Source organism: Serinus canaria, chromosome 20 (assembly GCF_022539315.1).
Source record: "Serinus canaria isolate serCan28SL12 chromosome 20, serCan2020, whole genome shotgun sequence".
NCBI classification, from domain to species: Eukaryota; Metazoa; Chordata; class Aves; order Passeriformes; family Fringillidae; genus Serinus; species Serinus canaria.
In genome coordinates, this window is record NC_066333.1 from 2,417,603 (window position 1) to 2,442,848 (window position 25,246).

At 45.2% G+C, this 25,246-nt stretch overlaps 1 protein-coding gene across 1 annotated transcript; it reads right to left on the reverse strand.

The window, feature by feature from the left end:
- Positions 1–620: 620 nt before the first annotated feature.
- Positions 621–24,382, reverse strand: CHMP4B (charged multivesicular body protein 4B). The gene is made up of 5 exons (XM_009092934.3): positions 24,077–24,382; positions 5,620–5,797; positions 4,799–4,913; positions 4,158–4,284; positions 621–1,445 (listed from the first exon to the last, which is right to left on the reverse strand). The coding sequence occupies exons 1-5, from the start codon at positions 24,270–24,272 to the stop codon at positions 1,378–1,380; spliced, it is 684 nt and encodes a 227-aa protein (XP_009091182.1). The 5' UTR covers positions 24,273–24,382; the 3' UTR covers positions 621–1,377.
- Positions 24,383–25,246: the final 864 nt, after the last annotated feature.

Genomic DNA, 25,246 nt, shown 5'->3' on the forward strand with positions numbered 1-25,246 from the left:
AGCTCCACCTGAATGCTCCTGTTGGGACATTTCACTGCATTTGAGCTGCTCTCTGTAATTCCTAGAATAAAACAGAGCTGCTTTAACAACATCTCTTAGCACAGTGCACAGTAGAGGTGATTTCCATCGTGAAAAACAAAGCCAAGGGCCCCAGCTCTGTCCCTAAACCTCTTGCTTTGAATTTAATTCAGCTGATTTCTTCTTGGTGTGGGGATTTTTACACAGAACAGAATCCCAGGATCACTGAGGTTGGGAAAGATCTCCAAAGTCACTGAGTCCAACCTGTGACTGATCCCCACCTTGTCACCAGCCCACAGCACTGAGCGCCACATCCAGCTGTTCCTTGAGTATTTCCAGGAATGAGGACTCCAAAGTCCTCATTCCAAAGCCTGACAACCCCTTCCATGAAGAAATTCCTCCTGATGTCCAACCTGAACCTCCCCTGGCCCAGCTTGAGGTTCTCTCCTCTTGTCCTGTCCCTTGTTCCCAGGGAGCAGAGCCCAACTATAGCTCAGCAGGCTTTAGAGTGGATGTCCCTCATGTAGAAAGAGGCCAAACTCCACCTAAAGCACAGCCAGATCACTTAAACAGGACACAGAATTGACCACAGCAGGCACAGGTGAAAATTAATCGAGATATTTAATACAGTGCAATCCATAGTAGTTTCTTAATTAAAATAATTGTGTGCATGTATCTGAATGGGTTATCAATTATCACAAAAAAGCAATAAACATTGTAGTGCTGTGTAGAAAAATGTACAACTGAACTTGAAATCTTCCCTACTTCCAAGAGAGTGTGGATCAACTGCAGATCATTCTCAGCAATTAAAATGGGCACAGTGACTACATTGTTGCAGTGACAGACACAGGGCTGGCCACACAGCAGTCAAGGGATATAAATAGACCTGGCAAAGAACTAAAAACCTAAAGCATTCTTGCACCTAAAACACAATAAAGAAGCCAATGGGGGCTTACAATTTTTCCTGGTTTTTAAATGCCTTACAAGACTCCTAGACACACTTAAACTGACTTAAAATTACAGAGTGTTTTGCAGCTTATTTCAATTCAACATATGGCCCAAATTGAAGATGAAGATCCAGCAGTGGCAGGAGCACAGTCCCAAAGCTGAGTGTTTGATTTTGCAAATACCTTTTCTACAGAAATTCAACCGTTTCAACAGCAGGCAATTCCCCTGCTCCCCCTTCTCTCCTCTGGGCAGCCTTTTTTCCATGCTATGCAGAAAACAGCAATGCAGTTCCCACTGCTCTGGGTTAAAATTAAAGATAAAGACATTTTGCTTATGCTTTCTCCTCAACAAAACACATTTGCACCCAGAATAGGTAACCAAAGTCTTTTTTCCAGCCAGGGGCTGCTGTGGTTACATGGTTCCTGCCCAAGCTTCCAGCTCTTTCATGTCATCATCCTCTTCTTCCTCTTTCTTCTTGGCTGCAAAATCACAAAAGAGAACAAGTGAGTGGGAATCCTGACAGAACCCTCTGTGCCACTGACAAACCAGTAAATGAAGCACCTAAGGCCAGCTGTGCTCAAAAAACACACAAAACCTTTCTGAGCTGAAGTAAAAAGTGTTTTGCTGAAAGAGCCAGCATGGGCCAAACTTCCTGAGTGGGAAAAAACAACAGCTCCCACAGGGAGAAGGCAGTGGGCATGAAAGTTCAAGTGTGATATTCTTCCGTAATTCCCAAGCCTCCTTCAGAGGGATGCAGCTTCTTACAGAAACTCATCTGATGTCTGCAGTATGAATCTCTTCCCCATCCAAATGAAAGTCCTTATTGCATCACTGAGTACTGTGAATGCAAGAACTGAGGTGTTTGGGTCAGGTACAGAATGTGGAGGGGCTGGAGAGCCCTGGGAACATCCCACTGCCCTCTCCTGTGCTCCCTGGCAGCTGGGTGGATGTGGATGGGAGGGAGCAGCCTGGACACTGCCCTCTCCTTCTTCCTGGTTGTTCCAGGGCAGAAAATGCTGCTCTTTGTTATAACCTGACAAATTCAGTTCCATTAACTCAGCAAAAAAGGTTTGAACCCACAAACAGCTGCAGTAATTTTGGAAAATGTCAAAAAAACCCCCGAAGAGTGAAACAATTCCTGGTCCAAGTGGTGTGTGTCATTCGAAAAGTAATGTTTACATCAGGAAAACTGAGTCAGCTCTAAGCTCCAGACCCCTCATTTGTACAAGGCTGGAATTTGATTTTCTATATTAAGCTCCTCCAGCCTCCACTAAACAAAAACAGCTTCTGCCTGAACTTCTCCTGACACCACCAATAACAAAATTCCTCATTCAGGCTGATCTGATTAAAGCCAAAGTCCAGACTGCTCCTGAGAACTGGAAAAGCAGGAAAGCTCATGGTAATCCTCCCTTCAATGGATAAAAAGAAGTTAACAGAGTCAGCTCTACCTCAAAAGACACATTATTATTCCCAAAAAGACAATTACACATGAACCTGAACCACTAGGGACAGTATTCCCTTTGGAGGTCTGACCACGGTAATCACAAGCAAACTTTTAATCACAGTGTTAAGTCAGTTTTAAGTGAAAAACAATTTAGGTTCAAAAAATAAACTCACACCAAATCCCCACCCAACCCCAGAATCCTAGTTTTTCCCAAGTGCCAGCCTTGGAGGAAGCTTTATTGAAACAAAAAGTGCCACTTAAATACATTAATGGAATTAATGGCATTCTCATTTCCATCCAAAAGCAGCTTAGCATAAATCCTGTGAAACACAGAGCTTTATGCTTGCACCTTTTACTACCAAACTTGTACACAATTTGTATTATTTTAGGGAGTTTCCCTAGGTTTTAGGCTGTGTAGATCCTTAAATATATCCAAAATTACAACATCTCTTACTTGTGTGCAGCCACAAAATGCAAAGAGTAGATTTGGGTCTAAGACCTTGTGTTTTAAGACTATTTAGAGAATAAACCTCATTAAACCAACCAGGCAATAAAAAGGCAATGCACTGTTCATTTAATCTATTTCTCCTGAATCTGATAAAGTCTCAAGATTTCAGATATTCTGATAGAACTCCCTCCCCTCTCACCAACTCTGGTCAGCAGTTCTGCCTGGTAAAACACAACCAGGAACACACAAAGTCAGTGGTGTCAGAATGAAAGCAGAGTAACACCAGGAGCAGTGGCACAAAGCAGAACCTGCTCAGGCAGTGCTGCTGCTTCCCGTGCTCATCCAAGCCTGGAAAGGCAGCAGGGTAATTACAGATACACTGACCAACTGGAATTATTTGCATCCACTACTTTTTTTTTGGATTTTCCTGTTCAAAGTAAGGACATGGAAGAGAGCTGCAAAGTCTGTATGTTATTCATCATAGTCAGGCAGATTCAGCAAAATGGGCTTGTAAAGCTTCATATCCCATTAGTGCTGCCAGAGGTGTCCCAGCTCAGCTGAATTCCATGGGGAATGTTCACACAAGAGGGACCAGTTCAGATTTAAGAGGAGCATTGAAAACCTTCTGTGTAAATACAAACATTTCTTGTCCATTCTCCAGGTAAAATCCTCACATCACCTAATTAAAATTCCTGGGTATGTGTGGGCTAGGACTGGGATGACCCTGACTTTGGGGCTGCCTGGTTTGGGTACCCAGAGGAGCCCCCAGCCTTCCCAAAGTGGGACCCCAAGAGAAGATCCTCCCAAGGCCAGAAAAACAGGGATCAAATGAAAACCCAAAGGAAACATGGATCCATGAGGGAATCTGAACCTGCCTGGGACTGCATGACCCTGGAGGTCTTTTCCAACTTCAATAATTTTATGAGTTAATTCACTCTGCTCTCCCTGTTACCACCTCAGGGTGTCTTGTCAAGATTTCTTCCTTGTTGGCCCAGCAGCACCTGGACAAAGGCTCCCTTCTCCCACACCTCCACTGCACCCAGAGCATCATCCAGAGTACCTGGATGAGCTGGAGCAGAAAACAGCTGCTCCTGTGCCAGGGAGTGATTTTTGTGCTTCTTCTGAAAGGCAGGTGCCCCTCACAGAGAAATGACACTGGGTGTGATTTGGGATTCAGGAAGCAATTCCAAGCAAAATATCTGTGCTGCCTGCAGCCAGATCTCCTAAATGCAAGGAGCTGGCAGATGAATAAGCACACTTTTAATGATGCAGGATGTTCCAGCAAAGGTTGATCCATACCTGGCTTGGAGGGTATTGATATTGAGGGCACGTTGGGTAGTGGTACTGTCTCCGGACCACTGATTTCCAGCAAGTTTTTGTCTAGTTCTTCTTGTTCTAGTTCCTCTAGCTCTGCCATGAGTTCATCCTAGGATTTCAAGGAGAAAAAAGAAAAAAGAAGGAACTTTAAGTCATAGTTATTACCAATCAGATATAGCTGATCATATTATTACAGAAAATAGCCCAAATGCACAGGGTCAGAGCAAAGTGAGGAGATGAGGAGGCTGATTTTGATGTGATTCCTGTACTTCATCTCTTGGAGGGAAAGCAGAGGAGGGAAGGGGAAATCCAAGTCCAAATATTCTCAGGTCAGGCCATCCAGACCATTCTGAGCATAAAGTCCAGGTCACAGCCACCAACTGCAGGAGAGATTTCAGAGCCCAGTCCTGCAGCCAGGCACACAGAACGTGCAGATCTCCAGAGAAAGATCTCCTGGGGGAAACAATTCCTGCAGGGATTTCAAAGCCTTCACAAGAAGATGTGGTGCTCAGGGTTAGTGATGGGGCTGGCAGTGCTGGGCCAGTGGCTGGACTCCCTGATCTTCCCAACCCAGAGGATTCCATGACTCACTGGTACAAACAGAAGCAAATTAAAAGCCATACCTCATCAAATTCCTCCCCAAATCCTACTGGCTTGGAGATGGCTGTAGAGATCTCATCTGCCAGCTCTTGCTGTTCTGCAATGTCCTGCATTAATTCATCTACTTTATCAATGTCCCTGGAAAAGAAAGGAGAAAATTCAGCATCAGGCACCTTCCCTATCAACACTGCATTTCCTGGCTTCTGTAGAAATGCCCCACCACAGTGACATTTCCAAGGCCTTTTCCCAAAATACACTTTGCAGGCAAGTCTGGGTTTTATCCCCCTGGTCTCAACACAATTAGAGATGTATTTTTAACTCTTCTCTGCAAGCTTAGCTCCCAGCAGTTATACAGACACCAGGGAGAGCATTTGTTCTGCACCACTGATATTAATAATAATTTGCTCTCTTCCCTGATTCAGCATTATTACATCCACAATATTTGCTTGTGGAGCAAGCACAATATTCTCATAATGCAGTTTTACCTTTAATTATTGCTACATACACCAACTCCACTGCAGAAAAACAAGTTTTAAGACCCCCCTTGAGGCTTAAAATTCTTGCTGTTACAAAATGGATCTGTAACTGCTGCAGGCTCCCTTTTCCTTTAGACCACATGGTGCTACCCAGCTGTTTTATTTTCTACTTTTGGATAAATGTAGAAAATAAAACAGTAGTAAACTGAGGAAGCATCATATTTGTGTGTTTTGGTTAATTTTAGTTTAAGTGAGAGCCTTTCACAAGAAGGTTTTGCTGCTCCAGCTCCACCTTTGGTTTGGAACAGCAGATCTGACAAAGGCCAAACTACAGATCCTGTGGGAAGATGCAGGAGGGAGTGACTTACATGTTGTCATGAGCAGCTTTCATAGCCTTAGCAGCAAACCCCATGTTCTTGAGCACTTCAGTGTTGGTGTTGGCATTCTCCAGGGCTTCCCTCTGGAATTCAATTGTTGATAACGTGCCATCTATCTGTGCCAGCTGCTTCTCATACCTCTTCTTGCGCTTCAGGGCCTGCAGGGCAGCTGCACAGCAAAGGACAGGGTGGCACTGGTGAGCTTTGTGCCCAAAACAGCCCCTCCCACTTGGCACCAAGTGCCACTCAGCACAGAGAGATATTTAGCATGTTCTAGTGTTTGTTGTCTACACAGATCAACTGTGCTGCCCAACCCTTGATTTGCCTCCTTCTACAAAGGTGTTCAGAGGTGGCTGCTGCCCTGTGGCTGTCACCTGTCACAGTAGGATGCCAGCCCAGGCTCACTCCTAAAACACCACAGACAGAGACCATGCTACCACAAACACAAGGCTTCAATATCCAAGCTCATCCACCAAAATCACCTTGTTCACCTTCCCCCCATCACAGGAAGGCAGCACTGCTGGTGCAGCTCCTGCCAGATGAGGTCTTTGTGCTGCTGCAGATCCCCCCCCTCCTGCTGAACCCCTGTTCAAATCCAAGGAGAAATGTTCCCTCAGCTTTGCACTTACATGTGAAACACACATTGTAAAAATGTTGGTATTTCTGTATGTGCTGTGTTACTCCTCCTAGAAGGTGTTTACACAACAGCCTGAGCTGAGAGGAGCTCTCATTGAAGGTGGTTGGAGCAATTTGCTGCTTGTGAGCACTGGCACAACGTGGGCTGTGCAGGAGGAGCCCCCCCAGAACAGCTCCCACCCCTGGGGACCAATGTGGGAGGACTGGTCCAACCTGCTCTACCCACCCAGGGAGCGGGCAGCAGGTGACAACAGCCCACAGCCAGCTCTTCCCAAGACATCTGGACAGAAACCATGGCCATGGCCAGTCCTGAGACAGACAGGTGTGAAAAACACATTCACTCTCTTGTAAAAATGTAAGAAGTTTAATAAAGGACTTGAAAAAGTTTAAAGAAGTTTAATAGGAGATAAAGATTATAAAGCAAAGATTACAGCTGGGTGTGTCTTGGCACTCAGCTAAGAGCACTTTTGCTGTTTTGGAAACACTCTTTATATCCTATTTTTACTTCATCAGTTTGTTACATATTTATAAACAATTATGCATAGTAAATTTTTTCCTTCAGATTAGTTTACATATTCTAAGAAGTGTTTAGTATGGTTCTTTTTCAGGTTTGTTTTTTTGAAGCATGTGTATTCTTTGGCTGTGGTTTCAGCCTATTCTTATTATAACTTTTAGTTTTGGGCTTTGGTCCATATTGTCTTTAGAGGGTGAGTGTTGATAGTTGGTATATCTGTAGTAGGTGACTTCATATGTTTATTGGATGTTATCTAAACAGGTATTTTAACATAAGCATCCTTTTATCAGCTATTTCACTACTATGTCTAAGCTTAGTTATCAACAGAAATAAAAACTTTATAGCAAAGTTACTTTAACACCACACATATAAAATCCATTTTAATACCTGCAAAAAGCCAATATTATAATATGTATGTAATACCCAGGGAACACCAAGCTGTACCAGATGTGCTCAGTGCCACAGCCCTGGCAGTGTCCAAGGCCAGGCTGCACAGGGCTCAGAGCAACAAACACCTGGTGGCACATGGAGTAAGGCACAAGTACAGCTCCCTCCATGGCACTGCCCTTCCCTCCTGCTCTGGACTCACCTGTCCTCTCCAGGACAGCCCTGCTCATACAATACCTGAACCCCACCTGGGCCCCAAGCTGCTGTTCCAGCAGCCTCAGCCACACACTCTTCATTTCTCCAGTGCTCTGATCTCTCAGAGTCTCACAGCAGAAACCACTTCATGTGACACAGGATTGGCTCTGCTAAAAACCAGGCTTGGCCCTCCCAACAGCTCAGTCACACACACCAGGAGTGGTGGCAAATAAAAGCTTTGCATCTTTCCATCTCTGAGAGAGATGCTTTCCAGAGCAGGAAACAAGGAGTAGGAAATCCTGACAAGAGACAGCTTCCCTTATCTCCCCTTGCAGAGGGCTGCTAACTCAGGGATGTGATGAATAAGTTTATAAAGTGGCTGCTCTCCTGACAGCTGATGGAGCCCACAGGCACCCCAGGTGTTGTGGCAGATGCCATCCTGAGATGCTGACAGTCCTGCAGGTAAAGTCCCAAACAGAGCTTCAGCTCTGCAACTGGTTATGAATATGCTGTACTTGGTTCCTTTCAAATTAACTGATGTGTTAAAGAACAAAAAAAGCACTTTTTTATGGGAAGGCCCAGCTAAGGATGCCAAGCACTCAAAGTAGCTGAGGATTATTCAGGAGAAGTCAGTACTAACACCTCACCTGCTGCAAGAGAAGCCAAGGCACCAAAACAAGCCTGTGCACTGACCTTCTCTCCAGTGGCCAGTAAATCTGCCCAGTTTTGGGCCAGTCAAACATCCATGTGTGTGACAGGACTGAGAACAGGGGGTTTGCAAAGGACAATGTTTGATCTGCAGAATGAGGCAGAGCACAAACATCCCAAACATTCCAGCTTTATGCCAGATCATAAAGTGATGAGTAACACATTGCTGGGATATTCAGGCTGCTTCATTCTGCATTGATGGTTTAGTTAAGGATATAGGAAGTTTTCTTACTCAGAAAGATAAAAACTGTTAATAGCTGTGTTTATCTAGTGACAGATGCTGGGGAAATGCCCAACAACAAGGGGCTGTGAGAATTTTGTGCCTCATGGAGAACTAGAAAAAACAGAGATTTTAAGCATTATATAACATTACACAAAGCCAAGTAAAGTGCTACAATTTCTGTTCAGCTCCCCACTCCAGCTTTCTCTGGGAACAATTAGTTTGTCTGCATTTCATGCTGGTGTTTAAAACAAGCTGCTCAGACACCAAACACTGCAGAGATCACCTTCAGTGATCACAAGATCTTATCAGGATTGTTGGGACACCCTGTCCCTGCCATTCCCACCCACACCTCTTGTGCACCAGAACTGCCCTTTAACTGCACATGGATTTGTGGTATTTTCTGTTTCCCACCCCTTCAGACCAAGGAAAATACTTATTTTCTCCTCCCTACGGCTAAAGACCAGGAACCTACTGAAATCTTATGAACTGCCAGAGTAACATGTTTTTGTCAAGTTTTTATTAAAGTCAAAGCTATAAAAACTTAATCTGAAGGGAATTACATTGGCTTTTTTTCTCAAAAAAAAAAAAAAAAAAGAATATTTTTCTAAAATCAGAAATAAGTAAGTGTTGGAACCCTGGTTGCTGAGAATTTCAGACTTTCTGTGCTGACAGGCACTGACCCCCAGGAGAACACTGCATTTGACCTGAAACCATAGAGAAAACTTCCAAAATTAAATAACAGAATTAAGATCATGAGTGGGTAGTTTGAATAGAAGTGTGTAATATCACATAGTAGAAAACTTAAAAGTTTCAAGTTTTAGAATATAGTAATATATATAAAACAAGATAGAAGTTTTAGGGCAGAGACCAGTCCTTCTTCTTTACTTTCTTCTTCATAAATTTGAGTAGTATTGTATAAGTAAATAAAAAAATCCACATTGCAAGCCAAAAATAATTAGTTATTAAGTAAAAATTAAAATTATTTTAAGTGTCATTTCTTAATTAAACAGTTTATCCTTCAAAGACCTTATAGGGAGAGACATACATTTCCATTTTTAACTAATTTGAATTTTAACTTTTTAGAATTTTAACTTATTAGAACAAAACTCACAACTTTTAAAACTGTAATATAAATAAGAACTAATAAATATCTAAGTCCAAAAAAATAATACCTTCTCATACATTTAATCCCAACCTTAACTAAAAAAAAAACCAACCAAAAAAATCCATATCAATAGGAACCAGAGACAGTGGGGTACAAATGTTCTGTAGCATTTTTAACTTATTAGAACAAAGCACTTCAAAACTCACAACCTGTAAGACTGTAATGTGAATAAGAACTAATAAACATCAAAGTCCAAAGAAAAATACCTTCTCATACATTTAATCCCAACCTTAACCAAAGAAACCCCAAAAATCCATTAAATAAGCACCAGAGACAGTAGGGTACAAATGTTCTGTAGCATTTTTAACTTATTAGAATTAAGGACTACAAAACTCACAACTTATAATACTATAATATAAATAAGAATTAATAAATATCTAAGTCCAAAAGAAAAATACCTTCTCACACATTTAATCCCAACCTTAACTAAAAAGAAACCCCAAAAATCCATTAAATAAGCACCAGAGACAGTGGGGTACAAATGTCCTGTAGCACTGTGCACAGCAAGAACTGGGTGTGTCTGAAACCAGAGTGGGACAGGGCCTCTCTGTGCCCTTCTCAAAGGCTGCTATCACATCCCACAGCCATGGCAGAGCACCCACACCCCAAATGATGCCCTTTCTGCTCCCAAGGCAGTAATTAGAGGCAGAAATGCAGCTTACAGCCAGCTTTAATTGCTGTGGAGCTGCTTCAGCAGCACCTGGGACCCTCCACTAGGTTAAAATCATTTCTCCCTGGCCAGCCAGAGTTCACCCATGGCCTAGAACGTGTTGTAGAGATCACCCAGCAGAGTTTTCTAGAATCAGCTGATCTCAGCTTTCCAGCAGTGGGACTAACTCCTTATCTTGGACCCAAAGCCATGCAGGATTCCCAGCCTGTCCCAGCAGCTCCTGCACAGGGCCTGATATGCAGAGTCCAGCTGGACTGAACTCCCTCTGCAATATCCCTGGGACATTAAAACCAGCACCATGAGGACCATGGAGCATACAAAAACTTACTCTGCTGGCACCCAGCAATGCTGCTTTTATAAAACACAGGAGTAAAAGGTTTGTTCATCAGCATAAAGCAGACTGCAATGATAATTGTATACCTTGGGTTCCCCAAGAAGACTCCCAACAGCTCTTCTTCACTATGGCTCAATGGCTGAACTCACTCTGGAATATCCCCCTGACATAAAAACCAGCTGCTGTAAGAGGGGATTTAACAACCCTCAATGCCAGCAAAAATACCTGATCATTCCAAGGGCAGTTTTCACAAGATAAGAGCAAGAAATTGCCAATAAAGAGTGTTTTCCACACCTTCTCCTTACGAGGCACACTGGTGTTTTAACTTGTAAATCCAATGTGCAGCATGAATTACAAGCACTTAAAAGATCCTCTAAACAATAAAAAAAACCCCAGCAGATAACAAACCTTAGCTGTACTTTATCTAAATTATAATAAAGCTTTCAGAGAATACATATGACTGGGGGAAAAGCAGTTAGATATATTTGTATATAATTATTATTATTATAATTTAATTAAAGGTAATATATTTAATACTGCCTGGGTGACTTCTGCCATCCATCAGGAGACAGTGAGTAGGCTCAAAATGCCCTTTTCCATATGACATTTTGATATATTAATTGTCTTTATTATCAGCTGTGACAGGGATGTTGGAACCAATTTTTATTCATAAAGATTAAACTGATTGCCCCACAGAGCCCTGACCAGTTAAAATGGGTATCAATAGTTTATTACCTCTTTTCCATTGGCAAAGGAATGTCAAATTTCTGTCTTAATGAGCATCAGACTGTGATCTCTGCAGTTCCTTTTCACAGAGAAATTCTGACAAAGAAAACACCACATCCAAGAGAGAAATAAAACTACAGCTGAGTCCAGTCAGATCTGGGCTGGCTGCTTCAATTTCTTGAATGTAAAACCTGCATAAAACTACATTCAAAGAACATTTTTTAAAGCTTTTTAACACTTAAAAACCTATTCCTTTCTCTGATTTTTAATTTGGTTTGGGGCTTTTTTGGGGGATGATTTGTCCTTGATTGGCTGGTTGGGTTTTTTAATTTCCAGTCTTTGACTGAACTATAAAATACTGTTTAAATTGTCTATTTATTTGAATTTCTGTGATAAATACCGTTTTAATTGTCTATTTATTTGAATTTCTGTAATAAATACTGTTTTAATTGTACATTTATTTGAATTTCTGTGGTAAATACTGTTTTAATTGTCTATTTATTTGAATTTCTGTGGTCTCCCCCCCGCTAGAAATTCCAGCAGAAGTTCTGCACCTCCTGTTTGACCATGGTGATTCCCAAGAATCCAGGGTTTCACTGGGATGTCACCATGGCAGGTGACACCAGTGAGAGGCAGAACTCGTGTCACTGTTTTCAGTCACTCCTCCTGACTGATCAACCCCCAGAAATGAAAAGAGCAGAGTCACTCAGCCAGACTCTGCTCCTCTGTCAGCAGATCAGTCAGAAAAACATGACTGGTCACCCAGATAATTTCACTTTGTCCTCCAGAAATGCTCTCTGTAAGAATTTGATGTATTTTGAATTATTTTAACCCGTGTACAGGAAAATTATTATTAAATGAACTGCTGTAAGTCTGATGATTTTCTTTGCAGTATTTACAGCAGTTTGTTAGTCAAATGAGACAAATGTTCACTGTGATAAGCAGCTTGCAGGATAATAAAAATATAATTTTACTACATGGTACTGCATTCAGAGAGAGAAAATTGACTATGAATGTCAGTGGTTTTGTTAAAAATCAACAGCCCTCCTGCAAATAAATATTCCTTACACACTGGCAGGACAGGCAGTGTTCCTGGGATATTTATGTGCACAGCAATGCTGTGGAATTAATGCTTTTAAATATAATTAGTAGAAAAGAGTAGATCAGCAGACAAAAACCTGGAAGGACAAGGATTTCTTACATAATTGGAACTTTAAATTTTGCTAGCAAAAACACATTTCAGCTTGAGAGGAGCAAAGAGCACTGGAAATAGAAGTCAGGAGTGTCACTGAATTCAAGAATACACCTGGCCAAGTTTCACTAAATACAAGAATACACCTGGCCAAGGTGGAAGTGCTGACAATGCCACAGGATTTGTCCTCACACAGTGCAGGTGTTTCCTTCCTCTGCAAAACCCTCCCAAAACTCACACTGACACCTGAAATAGGAGTCTAAATTTTTGTCTAAAATACAGAGGCTTCTCCTCCGGGGAAGACACTGCAGTTAATAGCTCTGATTATTCCAGCTGAGGGGAAAAATAACTTCATCTCACAGCTAATTCTTGCATTCCCTCTGGCAGAAATGGCAGCAGCAGAGATGCCAGCAGCAATTTTAATATGGCATGAGAGAGTTCCACAGCAGCCTCAGAAAATAATGTGCACGGAATTTCAGCCACACCAAAATAATAGAGTGCAAGAGCTGCAGAGGAGCTGCCCAAATTGGGGTGCCTTGGCCCCCTGAGCTGCAAGCCCAGGCACTAAATAGGATTGAGATAATCAACTTAATAGTGGAAGAGCATTTTGCATGTTACCCTGTGCATCCTTCTGTAATTTGCTCTGCAGAAAGAAGCAGCTTTATTTTTGCTGCTTCTGAAAATCCCATTCCATCTTCCTGGCACTCACCTCAGCAGCTAATTTCATCAGGAACAACATCCTGGCTGTCCTTGGAATGGGATAAACAAGGGGCACTGGGAGGTGGAAGCAGGAATTGCCTGGAGTGAGGAGCTTTATCCTGGGCAGCAACTGCTCATCTCTCACTGCTGGGACCCAGCAAACTGCCTACAGATCTCCAAAAAAACCCTAAAAAGGGAACTTAAAGCCATTGACAAGCTATCCCCCAATAACAGATAAATCTGTCTGTGAGCAGATAAAAAGACTGGTGACTACAGACTGATGAAAGTCTGAGTTTTGCCTTGAATAAGAACCTTTCTGCAGAGGTTTGATTGTTCCAGGAGCTGCTACACCAAGACTGCCCAGGTTGGCTCAATACAGAGGCATCCAGGCCTTACACAGGCTCATCCTGGCTCATCCCAGGTGAGTCTCAGAACACAAAATGTCAGAGGTCCAAACAGCCAGGTGTGATTTTAAGGTCCAAAAAACCTGGTGTGATTTTAAGCTCCAAAGAGCCAGGTGTGATTTTAAGCTCCATACAGCCAGGTGTGATTTTAAGCTCCATACAGCCAGGTGTGATTTTAAGCTCCAAAGAGCCAGGTGGGAATTTAAGCTCCAAAGAGCCAGGTGTGATTTTAAGGCCCAAAGAGCCAGGTGTGAATTTAAGCTCCAAAGAGCCAGGTGGGAATTTAAGCTCCAAAGAGCCAGGTGGGAATTTAAGCTCCAAAGAGCCAGGTGTGAATTTAAGCTCCATACAGCCAGGTGTGATTTTAAGCTCCAAAGAGCCAGGTGTGATTTTAAGCCCTGTGGTGTTCAAGTGGCTGAAACACAGAGGTACCACAGGATGGTTATAAATAAAAATATTTATGATCCTGTGCACAGCAGCAGGAGTTCCTTTCCTGTGAGATGACCTCCTGAGAGCTCTGCTGTCTCAGGGATGTGTTCAGCTCTAAAAGCCATGATCAATATTTGTCCCTGATGCCAGGGCCTGTCTCAGCAGTCTCCTGTGCTTTTCTTTTGGGAAATGTGCATTTTTAGCAGAGAATCATGGGCAGAGTTAAGGCTTGGTCCTTCCCTTGTCTTTCTCTGCCTGTTTATTAAACCTCTAATAAAGTTTCCAAATCCTGCCCTCAAAGGAAGGCAACTATTCCTAGCTCAGAAATTGGGATTGATTAAAACTACTTCAATAAAGCACCCAAACCCAGGCAGAGAATACAAGGTTTTTGTCTTTTAAAATACAAGATTACAACTTCCTCTTGAGCGAAGCAGTGCCAGAACATTTAGTCTAGTGTGCAAGAGATGAAACAAAACAATAAACACTCCTGCTCTAAAAACCTATAAATGTACAGAAGAAAAAAGCCAAAGAGATAAAGAAAAAAGCATCTGTAGAGCAGCAGTCAGGGCTGTGATACAGCAACAGCCAAACACAAGAGGAAGCAGCACCTTCACACCTCCCTGGCTCTGTCACAGCATCAGCTCAGCCGCTGGACTGCTGTTCCACATCCACAGCTCACAGGGGTTCCTGCAGCCTTGCAAGGTGATTCCTCTCTCCCTTGAATGTCAAAGCAACACTGCTCTGGTCAATAATCCTCTGTAAAATAATCTCCAGGCAAGTCTGGGAAAGTTTTGTCCAAAAGAAAAAAAAGGTCATCAAAAAAAAGGTCAGTTTTGTCCAAGAAAAAAAGGGAAGAAAAATGTCATCAAAAAAAAGGGTCATCAAAAGAAAAGTAATTAAAAAAACTGGTCATCAAAAAAAAAAAAAAAGAAAAAATCAGTTTTGTCCAAAAAAAAAAAAAAAAAGGAAAAAAAAAGTCATCTACAGTGAGCCTTGAAGTTCAAATGAGAAAACCAGGAATGAGAAATCCCAGTTACAGAGACAGCTTTGTTCTATCCAAGAGCTGGAAAGAGTCTAAGAAATGCTGGTTCAGCCAAAACCATCCAGGCCTGAAGCTTCAAACCATTCCCTGAAATGTGAAATCTGATCCAGGCTCTGGAAGCAAAGCCTGCTCTGCATTTCCCAATTCCCAGTGTCTCACTCCTCAGGGTCCTGCATGCCTCTGGATGATGGCAGGGGATTGCAAAATTAAGGGATTTCCAAATTAAATTATGTATTTTCTAAGGCTGACTGAGTAAATTATCCTCTCTAACTCCTTCCAACTGGCACTAACTTTGCCAGTTAAAAATCTGCACCTTCTTTGATACACACATAAAATTCTGATGTGAAATGAGGTAATTATTCAGTATTCAACCAAAGTTTAAACTTTTAGGCTGAGAAATGTATGTTCCCTAAGGAGTCCCTATGATTCTCACAGCCTGCAAATACTCTTTATGGGTTTTCTATTTTATTTTGTAGTTGCTGAAGGTACTTTGTAAAGAGAATTCCAGTGAAAACTCAGAACCTTGCTTTGAATCCCTGCCAGAAATGCAACAGGTTCAGCTTTGCAGGAATAGCTCAAGTATCTCAAAATGCTGGTTTCTCACAGGAAAAAAAAAAACCAACTAAACAACCAACCAGTTCCCTAAGCTGAACAGTGTTCTTGTAATTAATTCACAAACTGAGAGGATCCTACCCTGAAGTGACACACTTCAAGACCTTTTCTTGCTGGGGAATTCAAAGAGTGGCTGCCAGGGAATCCATCAGACATTTTCAAGCCTTGGACCATTATTATTAGAGCCTTGCCAAGTCTAAAAATTTTGTTGATGCTGTCATAATATTTAGCATTTTTCTTTACAGCCTGACTTCCCCAGATGAGATATTTTGGGATGTGAAAAAGCACTTTTTTTGTGAATGCTGAGATTCCAACACTAACTGTGGAGGAAAAGCTGAGAACACAAACCTTTAGAAAGCCAAAAGTTATACAGCAAATAAGACAAATCATATTTATTTTTAAAAAGTTTGTACTTCTTGACTCAACCTCCCAACACCCCAGTGGCAACACTGCAGTACTTTTTTGAGGCTGAATTGCAGTTTGGATTGGCAATTCCATGCTCTGAGGCTGGGATCAGCTCCAGAGCCAGGTTCAGCAATCAGCTCTGCTCCTGCTGATGGGGCTGCCAGGGATGCAGTCCCAGAAAAGCCTTTCTGCCTCTCACTGTCCCCCCAAGACAGGGCAGTGCAGAGCCCACCATGGAGAGCCCCAAGGCACTTTCAAGAGGTAAAATCATCACCTTCACTGCAGATGCAGTTCTCAGGGAGCCCACAGTAAAGTTTGCTTTCTATTAATTTCTTTTATTTCATAACAAACCAAAATCACCTCCAAATGTTTCAATACCACTGGTTCCTGTCATTCTGCCATTTCTCTTTTCAGTTCCACAACATCTGAGCAGCCTCTGTGCACAGAGTCCCTAAATCTGGATGAAATCCTGCCAGGCCATGAGGAGCACACACAGGGTGGATGTTTGGTGACACTTACACCCCACCACAGGAGCAACACAGCCCTGGCTTGCTGCACATCCCAGGAAATGATACTGATCACATCCCAGAGATGTGATACTGGTTATTTGGACACCTCCAAACTTCAGAGGGCTTTCTGTTTGAGCTGTAGATGCAAATTACTATTAACACGGTGAATAGTTAGAAAATTAGAATTTATCAAGAAGCAGATCAAAAAATTAAAAACACACAGTGCCTTTTGTAAATGTTTTGAGGGGCTATTTTCCTTCTTTTGTTCACCAACATTGAAATAAGACAATTTATACAGTGAAATAAGAAGCTTAGAATAGGCTAGCATAAGTAACACATCTGAAAATACATTATTATTAACATCTAAAATATTGTACTATCACCAAACTTCCATCATTCACTGCCACCAGTCAACAGCTGCAAGACAACAGCTGCCCACATAATTATCCTATAACTGTGTTAGCTCCTAGAAACTGCTAATGGGCCAGGATTCATCTCAGCATTGAACCCAGGGGAAGCCACAGCAGAGCTTTTCCAACTGGGCTTCCACCTGGAAGGACACCATGGACAGAACTGTTACTGCCTTTGCCACAGCCTGGCACTGAGCTTCACACCCTGCTCTTCTGGGTCCCACCACTGCCAGGCCACTGTGGTACTGTGCCCTTGGTACTGGCCACAAGGAAGGTTCCATGGAATCCCAGTGGTCTGGGTTGAGAGGGACCTTTAAGATCACCCAGTGCCCCCCCTTGCCATGGCAGGGACACCTTCCGTCATCCCGGGGTGCTCCAAGCCCTGTCCAGCCTGGCCTTGGGCACTGCCAGGGATCCAGGGGCAGCCCCAGCTGCTCTGGGCACCCTGTGCCAGGGCCTGCCCACCCTCACAGGGAGGAATTCCTTCCCAATGCCCCACTCTGTCATTCCTGGTTATCCTGCCATCCATTCCTTGTCCCCAGTCCCTCTCCAGCTCTCGTGGAGCCCCTTTAGGCCCTGGAAGGGGCTCTGAGCTCTCCTTAGAGCCCTCACCTGTCCAGGTGAACACCCCCAGCTCCAGCCCTTCTTTCAGGAACTGGACCCCTGCTCCAAGACTCTGGGGGATGATTTAGAGCAGAACCAACTTCCTGATCATGAGCTCTGCTGCAGCCTTGGGCTGTCTCAGGGAAAGGCAAAAGCCTGACAGCACTGATGCCTGGCCTGCTCTGGATTCTCCAACTGCATCCTGTTTGTTTCACACACTTTGTGCCAGGAGTTCCAGTTTGCTGAACACCTGGCTGCAAACATGATGGGAAGTCAAGGATGAGATTGCTCCAGCTTTTAGTTTTGCAAAAATCATCCATGTCTAAGTGGTGTGAGTAAATGACAAGATTTTACTTTAAACCCCACTCATGTCCACACTGTGCTGGCTGCAAAAGTCAGGCCACGACCTGCTGCTCACACCACAGCCCAAAGTCTCTGGGACAAACATCACATACCCAAAAACCAGAAATGGCAATGTAATTTTGGGGTTTTGAGAGCAATAAGTGATTGACAGGGAGACCTGAATGATACAAATGCAAAGTCCAATAGCACCCCAGTCCAGATAGACTCGCGCTGAGTTGTGGAGAGTTTAAGTAAAAAAGGGTTAAACCAAATTGATGATTTGCATCATCTGCAAATTATAGGTTTTGAATTAGCCTAGGAGCAGGATTCAGTAATTAGGCCTGGAGTTTAATAAGATACTAGTATCCAACATCTAATACATTTTGAGAGAAAAAGTAATAAACACAAAGTTAGCAGCTGCAATCATGCCAGGTTTCCCTCCTGACAGGGTACAGGAACAGAGGAAGGATGTATTGCATCAAATACAGTTACCAAACCATGTATTTCAAAATCACAGGGTTTGGGGCTTTTTTTAATGCCATTTTTTAAAGCAATTTTTAAAAACGTGTTTGTGAATCCCACCATTGCTCCCAAACTTTTTTATACCTGAGTCTTGTCTCCAAAAACCCCTGCTAAACATAGGTAGGGTAGAACGCAAAGGAGAAGATCTAATTAAAAAGAGCAATTATCACTTTTCCCAAGGCAGGTGGTGAATGCCCATCTCATTAACCTCGGGAGAAGATGAAGAACTCAGGTCTGCACTGCCATCAATGCTCCTGCACTGAAGCCCTGGGTTATGGAGAAGCACCTGGAACTCAAACATCAGTTTCCCATTAGACTTAAAACACAGAGAGGGAAGGCTGAGGGCCTGCAGATGGGCTGGAAGTGCTGCAGGACTCCCTATACATCACCTGATGATTCATGGAAACAAATCCAGGGTCAGTCTGGGAGGAGAATCACTTCTGCTGGCAAGCAGGAGCTTTAAGGCACACTCCCAAACCTGTCTGAGGCCTTGCACACACTCACAGGCCCTCTGAACAGAGCTGAGGCTGTTCCCCTGCCCCACTGCCAGCTTTGAACACCCAGCCTTGCACACAGAACCACCCTGGCCCTCCTCACTGCTGCCATGAGCTGACTAATGAGCCCTGTGTCCCTCAGATGTTATCACAGGTACTGAGATAACAGAGCTGCCCTCTGAGCAGGGACTGCTGCCAGGAGAGGCAAAACTGCCCTCCCTCCTCCTTCCCATCAAATTCCTGCCTCCCTCTCCCAGCCAGCTCCAGCAATTGTGTGGTTAAGTGTGGAAAACAACTTTTCTCTCTTTTTTTTTTTTTTTTTGGAAGAGTTGGGTTTTGTCTGGCTCAGCAAGTGAATCCAAGTCATGGCCTGCCCACACAAACAGCAAGAGCAGCACAGAGGAACAGGCAGGGCCACTCCTGGAGCAGCCTCACTCAGCCAGTCCCAGCTGGACATTCCAGGCAGCTTCCCAGACACGGCAGCTCTGACACCAGAACCCTCCAGCTGCAGGGAAATCACATCAACAGACTGATGGGACAGCTTAAAAAAGGTAAAGGAACGTAAGCAGTTTATTTCCATTACAAACCATCACCTGAGGCAGCACCAGAGCCCCAGGTGGGCCCAAAGTCAGGACTTCAGCCAAGCCCAAGCTCCTGGTTTGTTTGGTTGTGGTGCTGGGTGGAGAACAGAAGTGTTCTCTCTCCAGGAAAAGCCTGAATTATACAGCGGGAATCTAGCAGTGGGTTTGTATCTATTTCATGTACTCAGTGCTGGGGAAAAGCCCGGCACTCTATTTATGTACAGTGAAAAGAAAAACTTTGACATCAGGAAAGAAAAACTGCTCCCTAACAGAAACCTGAGCAGAGGGAAAATCCATGAAATGTCACTCTCCTGCTAAAGCCTGAATATATTTTGGCACAAAATTGGCTTTTCCCCCATTCCAACGTCTGTAGCTCTAGTGTTGACTAACAGAAAGGTAAGATCAGTGGCAGGCAGGTAAAAAACTGCATCCACTCACCCCAGATCTGAACCTGAGTTAGCTGCTTTTAACACTGGCACTCTAAAGCAGCACTGAGCTTTCCTCCCTCCAGTAATCTTCACATGGAAACATAACTTGAGCTTTGGGTTCCAGGAGAAACAGACTGTGGAATTGTTATACCTGAGGTAGTCAGAGCTAGAGGTATTAACCCTTTGTTGTCTGTGTGCCTGGGCTATTCCGGTGTCCTAGGGTGACATTGTGATGCTTGTATCCCCAGCTGTGTGTTCTGTTTATGCTGGATATTTTGTTCTGTGCCTTCAAGAATGGCTCTGAAAAGTGAAAGTTTTGTTTTGGTTTCTCATCAGCTGCTCCCCCACAGCTGGCGGGACACAGAGATGGGGCAGTACATAGTGCTGCTTTAGCTTTGCTCTTGCTCCTGCATTGCTCCTGCTCATTAGTCAGTTTAGCTAAGCAGTGTGAATTTTCCCTGGACTGTTTTTCCTTTCCCTTTTTTGGAACCTCTCAAACCTGCTCTGGACTGGGCCCTGGCAAACACCAAGAGAGAGAGTTTGCACCTTGAGGCTGCAGCAGCTGCCCCAGAGCCAGGGGCTGAGAACAGAGCCACCACCCCAGGAGAGACTTTCTGAATTTGTCATCTTTGTCAGAGCAGTGACAGAGTGTTCTCATCTGGTATTGTTCATTTTGTGTGCTGGGGGTGCTGTGCCTGTTAAACAAACAGGTTCTTTCCTCTTCTCTCTGAGGAATCCTCCCTGAACCGGCTGGGGGGAGGGACTGTGTGGGTTTGCTTTCTGGAGGGGCCCTGTGGAGGCTTTCTCCCAAACTTGCCCTAAACCAGGACACTGGGAGCTCAGCTTTGCGTGATCAGCCACAGGAACAGAAACACCAGAGCAGCAGAGATTAAGATCAGCTTCAACTCCCCTAAAACTGAACCCCCAAGCTCCAGAACCACTGGAGTAGATGAAGCAGTTTAGTTTGTATCACGAGGTCTGAGTCCTGAGAAAACAGCCCAGATGAAACAACGGCAGGGACAAACTGGAGCGGAATAAAAGGAGGCAGCAGCAGCACGGGGCTCCCAGAGCATCAGGCTCACAGCTGCACTCTGCTTTTGTTAGAGCAAAGTTGATTTTCAGGGCAGATGTAAAATGAGTGAGATACTGGCTGAGCAATGTTCAAATTAGTCAGCACTGCTGCTGCTTCGAGAAATTCATTGAGGAGTAAATCACTACTCACGAGGTAGAGCTGAAGTGTGGGAGGGCTTCTCAGAGGGGTGGGGACAAAGCCCAGAACACTGTTTTCAAAAGATTGAACGTTTCCAAGAGAACACAAAGCACAAGCATAATCCAAGTTCCTCCCAGAAGAGGGAAGAGTAACTTGCCTGTTTTCAAACAACCCTTCCAAGGATGATTAATCTTGATAGTTTTTCATCCCATGGACAAAACACAGCAAACACATTAAAGCCATCACTGCCGCTCTCCCCAGCACACTCAGAACTTTTCATACAAGATTAAAGCCTCCCATGCCGAGAAACAACACAGACTGAGGAAATGTATACTGCAGAGTTCCTTATTATAACCTCAGAATGTCCTGGGTTGTTTGGTTACACAGCCTGGATACCCTAAATACAGATTACAAAAAATACACACGTAAAATAAGTTCATAAATTAATAAAACCCTACATGTGCTTGGGGCAGGCACACGAACCAGAAGCCTCTAAATTTCTTAGATTAAACTTTCCTAAGCCTCCAGAAGTGCTGCAGCAATGAGTGAATGAGCCTTTGGAAAACGGCTCACTTGGCACCTGAACAATAACCCAGTGTGCTGGGGAGCTGAGAATGTTTCCTTTTGTATCCTCAAGTGTTCCAGACACCCGGCTTTCCTCTGGGACAACAAAACCGCCATTCCAGGTTTTCCCGAGGTGGCTTTAAGCTTCCAGGTAAGCTCCCTGCCCCATTCTATCACCTTCTTTTGGCTGTCCCACAGCAGCTTGCAGGTCTGCCCAGCTGAGATCACAAATGTGCAACATCCTCCAGGAGGGCAGGGATTCCAGAGAGAAGTGATTAAATCTTGGAAACTAAGCCTAAGGATTCTCCAAATTTAATTTTTTAAAAGTTGATCCAACACTTAAAATAATCTCTAGCTAATTATCTTTCAGTTTTACTTGAAAGCACTTTAACTATATCAAAGTATTTCCATTCAAATGACACTTTTACATGTACAGCCAATATATTTTTATATTGAGTTAAAATATGGATTTAAGTGACTTTGCATCAAAATCACATAGATTATGGATTATAAACCAGCCTGAAGTCAGAGAAAAATCCAGTATCTGGATACCAGAAAATGTAATTTGTAGGAGCTCAGCTGATGACTGACAACTTGAACTCAGAAAAACTGAGTGTGTCCTGAGGGGAATTCACTTCCCAGCAAGCCACAGACAATCAGCTGCCTTAACTCCCAGCCCAGTAAGAACAGTTGGCCTCTCAGTTCCAGAAACGGAAAAAGAGTGGCTTCGTTTTCCAGCAGAAACCCATCCCTGCCCTTCTCCTATTCACAGCTCCTTAATTACTCCTCGGGCTCCTGTGCTACTGCAAGCCCTCAATTACTGTGAGCCAGAACCCCGCCGTGAATGGACAGGTTTTCCTCCTTCCTCCACCTCCAAGGAAATTTAATCCCTCCCCTGGCCAGGTTCTGAAGGGCAGCAGAGAGATGCCTTTACAGCAGAGAGACAAAGCTGATCAGAAAGTTTAGCAGTTCAAGAAGCCCAGTGTGACCCAGAAGATGAAGAAACTGCAGAGACACATTTTAGTTCTCATTCTGAGCTTATTACCACAAAAGCCACAGTCCAGGCTCACTTCTTAGAATTGCTGCAGTGAATTTGATTTAGAACTGACTTGGTAAAGCCTGAAGTCAGGCTCTGCTGAGGTCTCTGATGATCCCTGGTGTGCCTGCTCCATCCACGTCACCCACACACAAGGAAGTTCTGGAGTCTGCAAGGAGCTGAAAGTGCTGACTGAAGGAGTGACATGAAACTCCTGAGGGTAATTACTGCCAACTAACCCTTGCCAGACGTGTGTTTGCAGCTCCCTGTGCCACAGGCAGAGCCACTCCTGCTCCTGCACAGAGAGGGCAACAACCTCCACAGAGAAATCAGGATGTGCTTTCCTGGAAACTTTTACTGACCAAGCTAAAACAAGGAAGAAGTTTGTTTTCAGAGCACTAGAATATGTAATGTGACAACTGCCTTATCTCCAGACACATCAAGCACTGCCTGGAAAACACAGCCAGACCTGCCTGGGAAGCCAAGTTCCACCTGAGAAACAGCAATTCCATTAATTAACTAAAGAGTGAGTGTAGAAGAGCCTCTTGGAGGGGGCTGAGCAGTGGGAATAAACCCCAGAACAAACACTGCTTCCAAAAGAATGACTATTTCCATGAGAACACAAAACGAAGCACAGGCATAACCCTTGTCATTCCCAGAAGAGGGAACATTTACTATTAAATCTATGTTTATTTTCACCAGCTCTTACCAAAAGTTCTGAGCGTGTTGGGGACAGCAGGAGCTACAGCCTGAATGTGTGTGCTGGTTGTTGTCTGTGGGATATTAACTTGCCTATTTTATGGAAACCCTTTGAATGCTGGCCAGTTTTCTCCCTGGAAATTCTTCATCCCAACAAGAAACAACAACCAACACACACATTCAGGCTGTAACTCCTGCCCTCCCCAGTACGCTCACAGCTTTTGGTAAGACGCGATGAAAATAAACATAGATAGTAAAGACTTTTGTGGGTTGGAATTCAAACCACCAGCAGGGCAAATCAAGGCCTGATGGCAGAGTGCTGCCCTGCTTTTCCCTTTCCTTTTGAGCGATATTTCCCTGAGTTCTCCCCAGAGTGAGGGGCAGGGGACCACGGAGGAGCCGAGCACTATCGCGACATGGGAGTCACGAGGGAGTGACGCGGCTCCCACACGGGGCAGCCCCGGGGGGAAGGGAAGGTGTCCTTCCCTCAGAGTGAGGAAACCCGGCTGGGGCGGGAACCGCGCCGGGAGGGCGGCACGGGCGCGGAGAGGTGGGATACCGGCAGTAGGTACAAAATAAAGGCACTACGGTGTAAAAATACGGGCTCCGAGTGTAAAATACAGCAGCGCAGCCGCGAGTGCGCTGCCAAGGCCCTCCCGACCTGTTGCCAGGGTTCGGCGCGGCCCGGCCCGGCCCCCCCCCCGCTCACCGCGCTTGTTTTTGGTGCCGTGCTTGCGGGCGGCCGCCAGCTCCTGCTCGATCTTCTTTTCCAGGAACTCCTGCTTCTTGCTCAGCATCTCCTCCGTGTCGCGGAGCCGCTGGATCGCCTCCTGCGGGGACGGGCCCTTCCCGCCGCCCTTCCCGCCGGCGCCCGTCCCGAACAGCTTCCCCAGGAGCCCCGACATGGCTGCGCGGGGCCAGGCCGAGGCCGTGCAGCTGCGGTGCCCGCTCCCCTTACTCCGCTCCCCGCACACACCGACCCGAGGCCCGAGGCCGCCGCCGCCCGACTCCGCCCGCTCGCCTCGCCCCGTCGCCCCCGCACCGCCTACAATTCCCGGCGTGCCTTGCGCCGCAGCGCCACGCGCGCCGGCGGGCCCTGCGCGCGAAGGCTGTTGGGAGATTGAGGCGCGGCCGCAGCGAGGCGCGGGGCACGCCGGGAAGGTGGTGACGGAAAGCGTGACGCCACGCGCGGTGCCGGGCAGGGAAGGCGGGGCCGGGCTGTGGCCGGCCCGGAGCGGGGGGCGCTCGCCCGAGGAGCGGCTCGGGCGGGCAGGGCCCACCAGGGCACGGCCCAGGGAGCCGCGGGTGAAGCGTCACAGAGTCACTGGAGTTGGAAAAGCCCGGCAAGGTCATTGAGGGGTTCACCTGGGCCCGATCCACACCGTGTCGTCAGCCCAGAGCACTGTTGCAACGTCAGTGCTTCCTTGGCCACCTCCAGGGACGCGGACTCCGAACCTCCATGGGCAGCCTCTGCCCATGCCTGATGTTAAAAACGGGCTGTCAACTGTTTTGCAACAGTTTCTAATCTATTTTTAACACTTGACAGCTCTTTCCATCAATAAATTCTTCCTAATATCCACCCTGCCCCTCCCCTAGCCCACCCTGAAGCCGTTCCCTCTCCTGCTGTCCCTGTTCCCTGGGGGCACAGCCCGATCCCCCGGCTGTCCCCTCCTGTCAGGGAGCCGTAAGGTCCCCCCTGGGTCTCCTCCAGGCTGAGCCCCTTTCCCAGCTGCTCCTGGTGCTCCATTCCCTTCCTTGGACACGCCTGAAGTGCCCAAGAAGTGCCCACGGGAGCCTGCCCAGGAGCAGAGCCCCGTGTCAGTGCCAATCCCCACGGCCGGGGTGACTCCCCTTTATGGACCCCTCAAGCCTCCTCCAG

Excerpts from the sequence above, each read along its gene's own strand:
- CHMP4B (XM_009092934.3), bottom strand. The coding sequence starts at position 24,272 with ATGTCGGGGCTCCTGGGGAAGCTGTTCGGGACGGGCGCCGGCGGGAAG. Across the intron at positions 5,798-24,076 it reads CGGCACCAAAAACAAGCGCG|CTGCCCTGCAGGCCCTGAAG; the intron begins GTGAGCGGGGGG and ends TTTGCTGTGCAG. Across the intron at positions 4,914-5,619 it reads AAAGCTGCTCATGACAACAT|GGACATTGATAAAGTAGATG; the intron begins GTAAGTCACTCC and ends TTTCTTTTCCAG.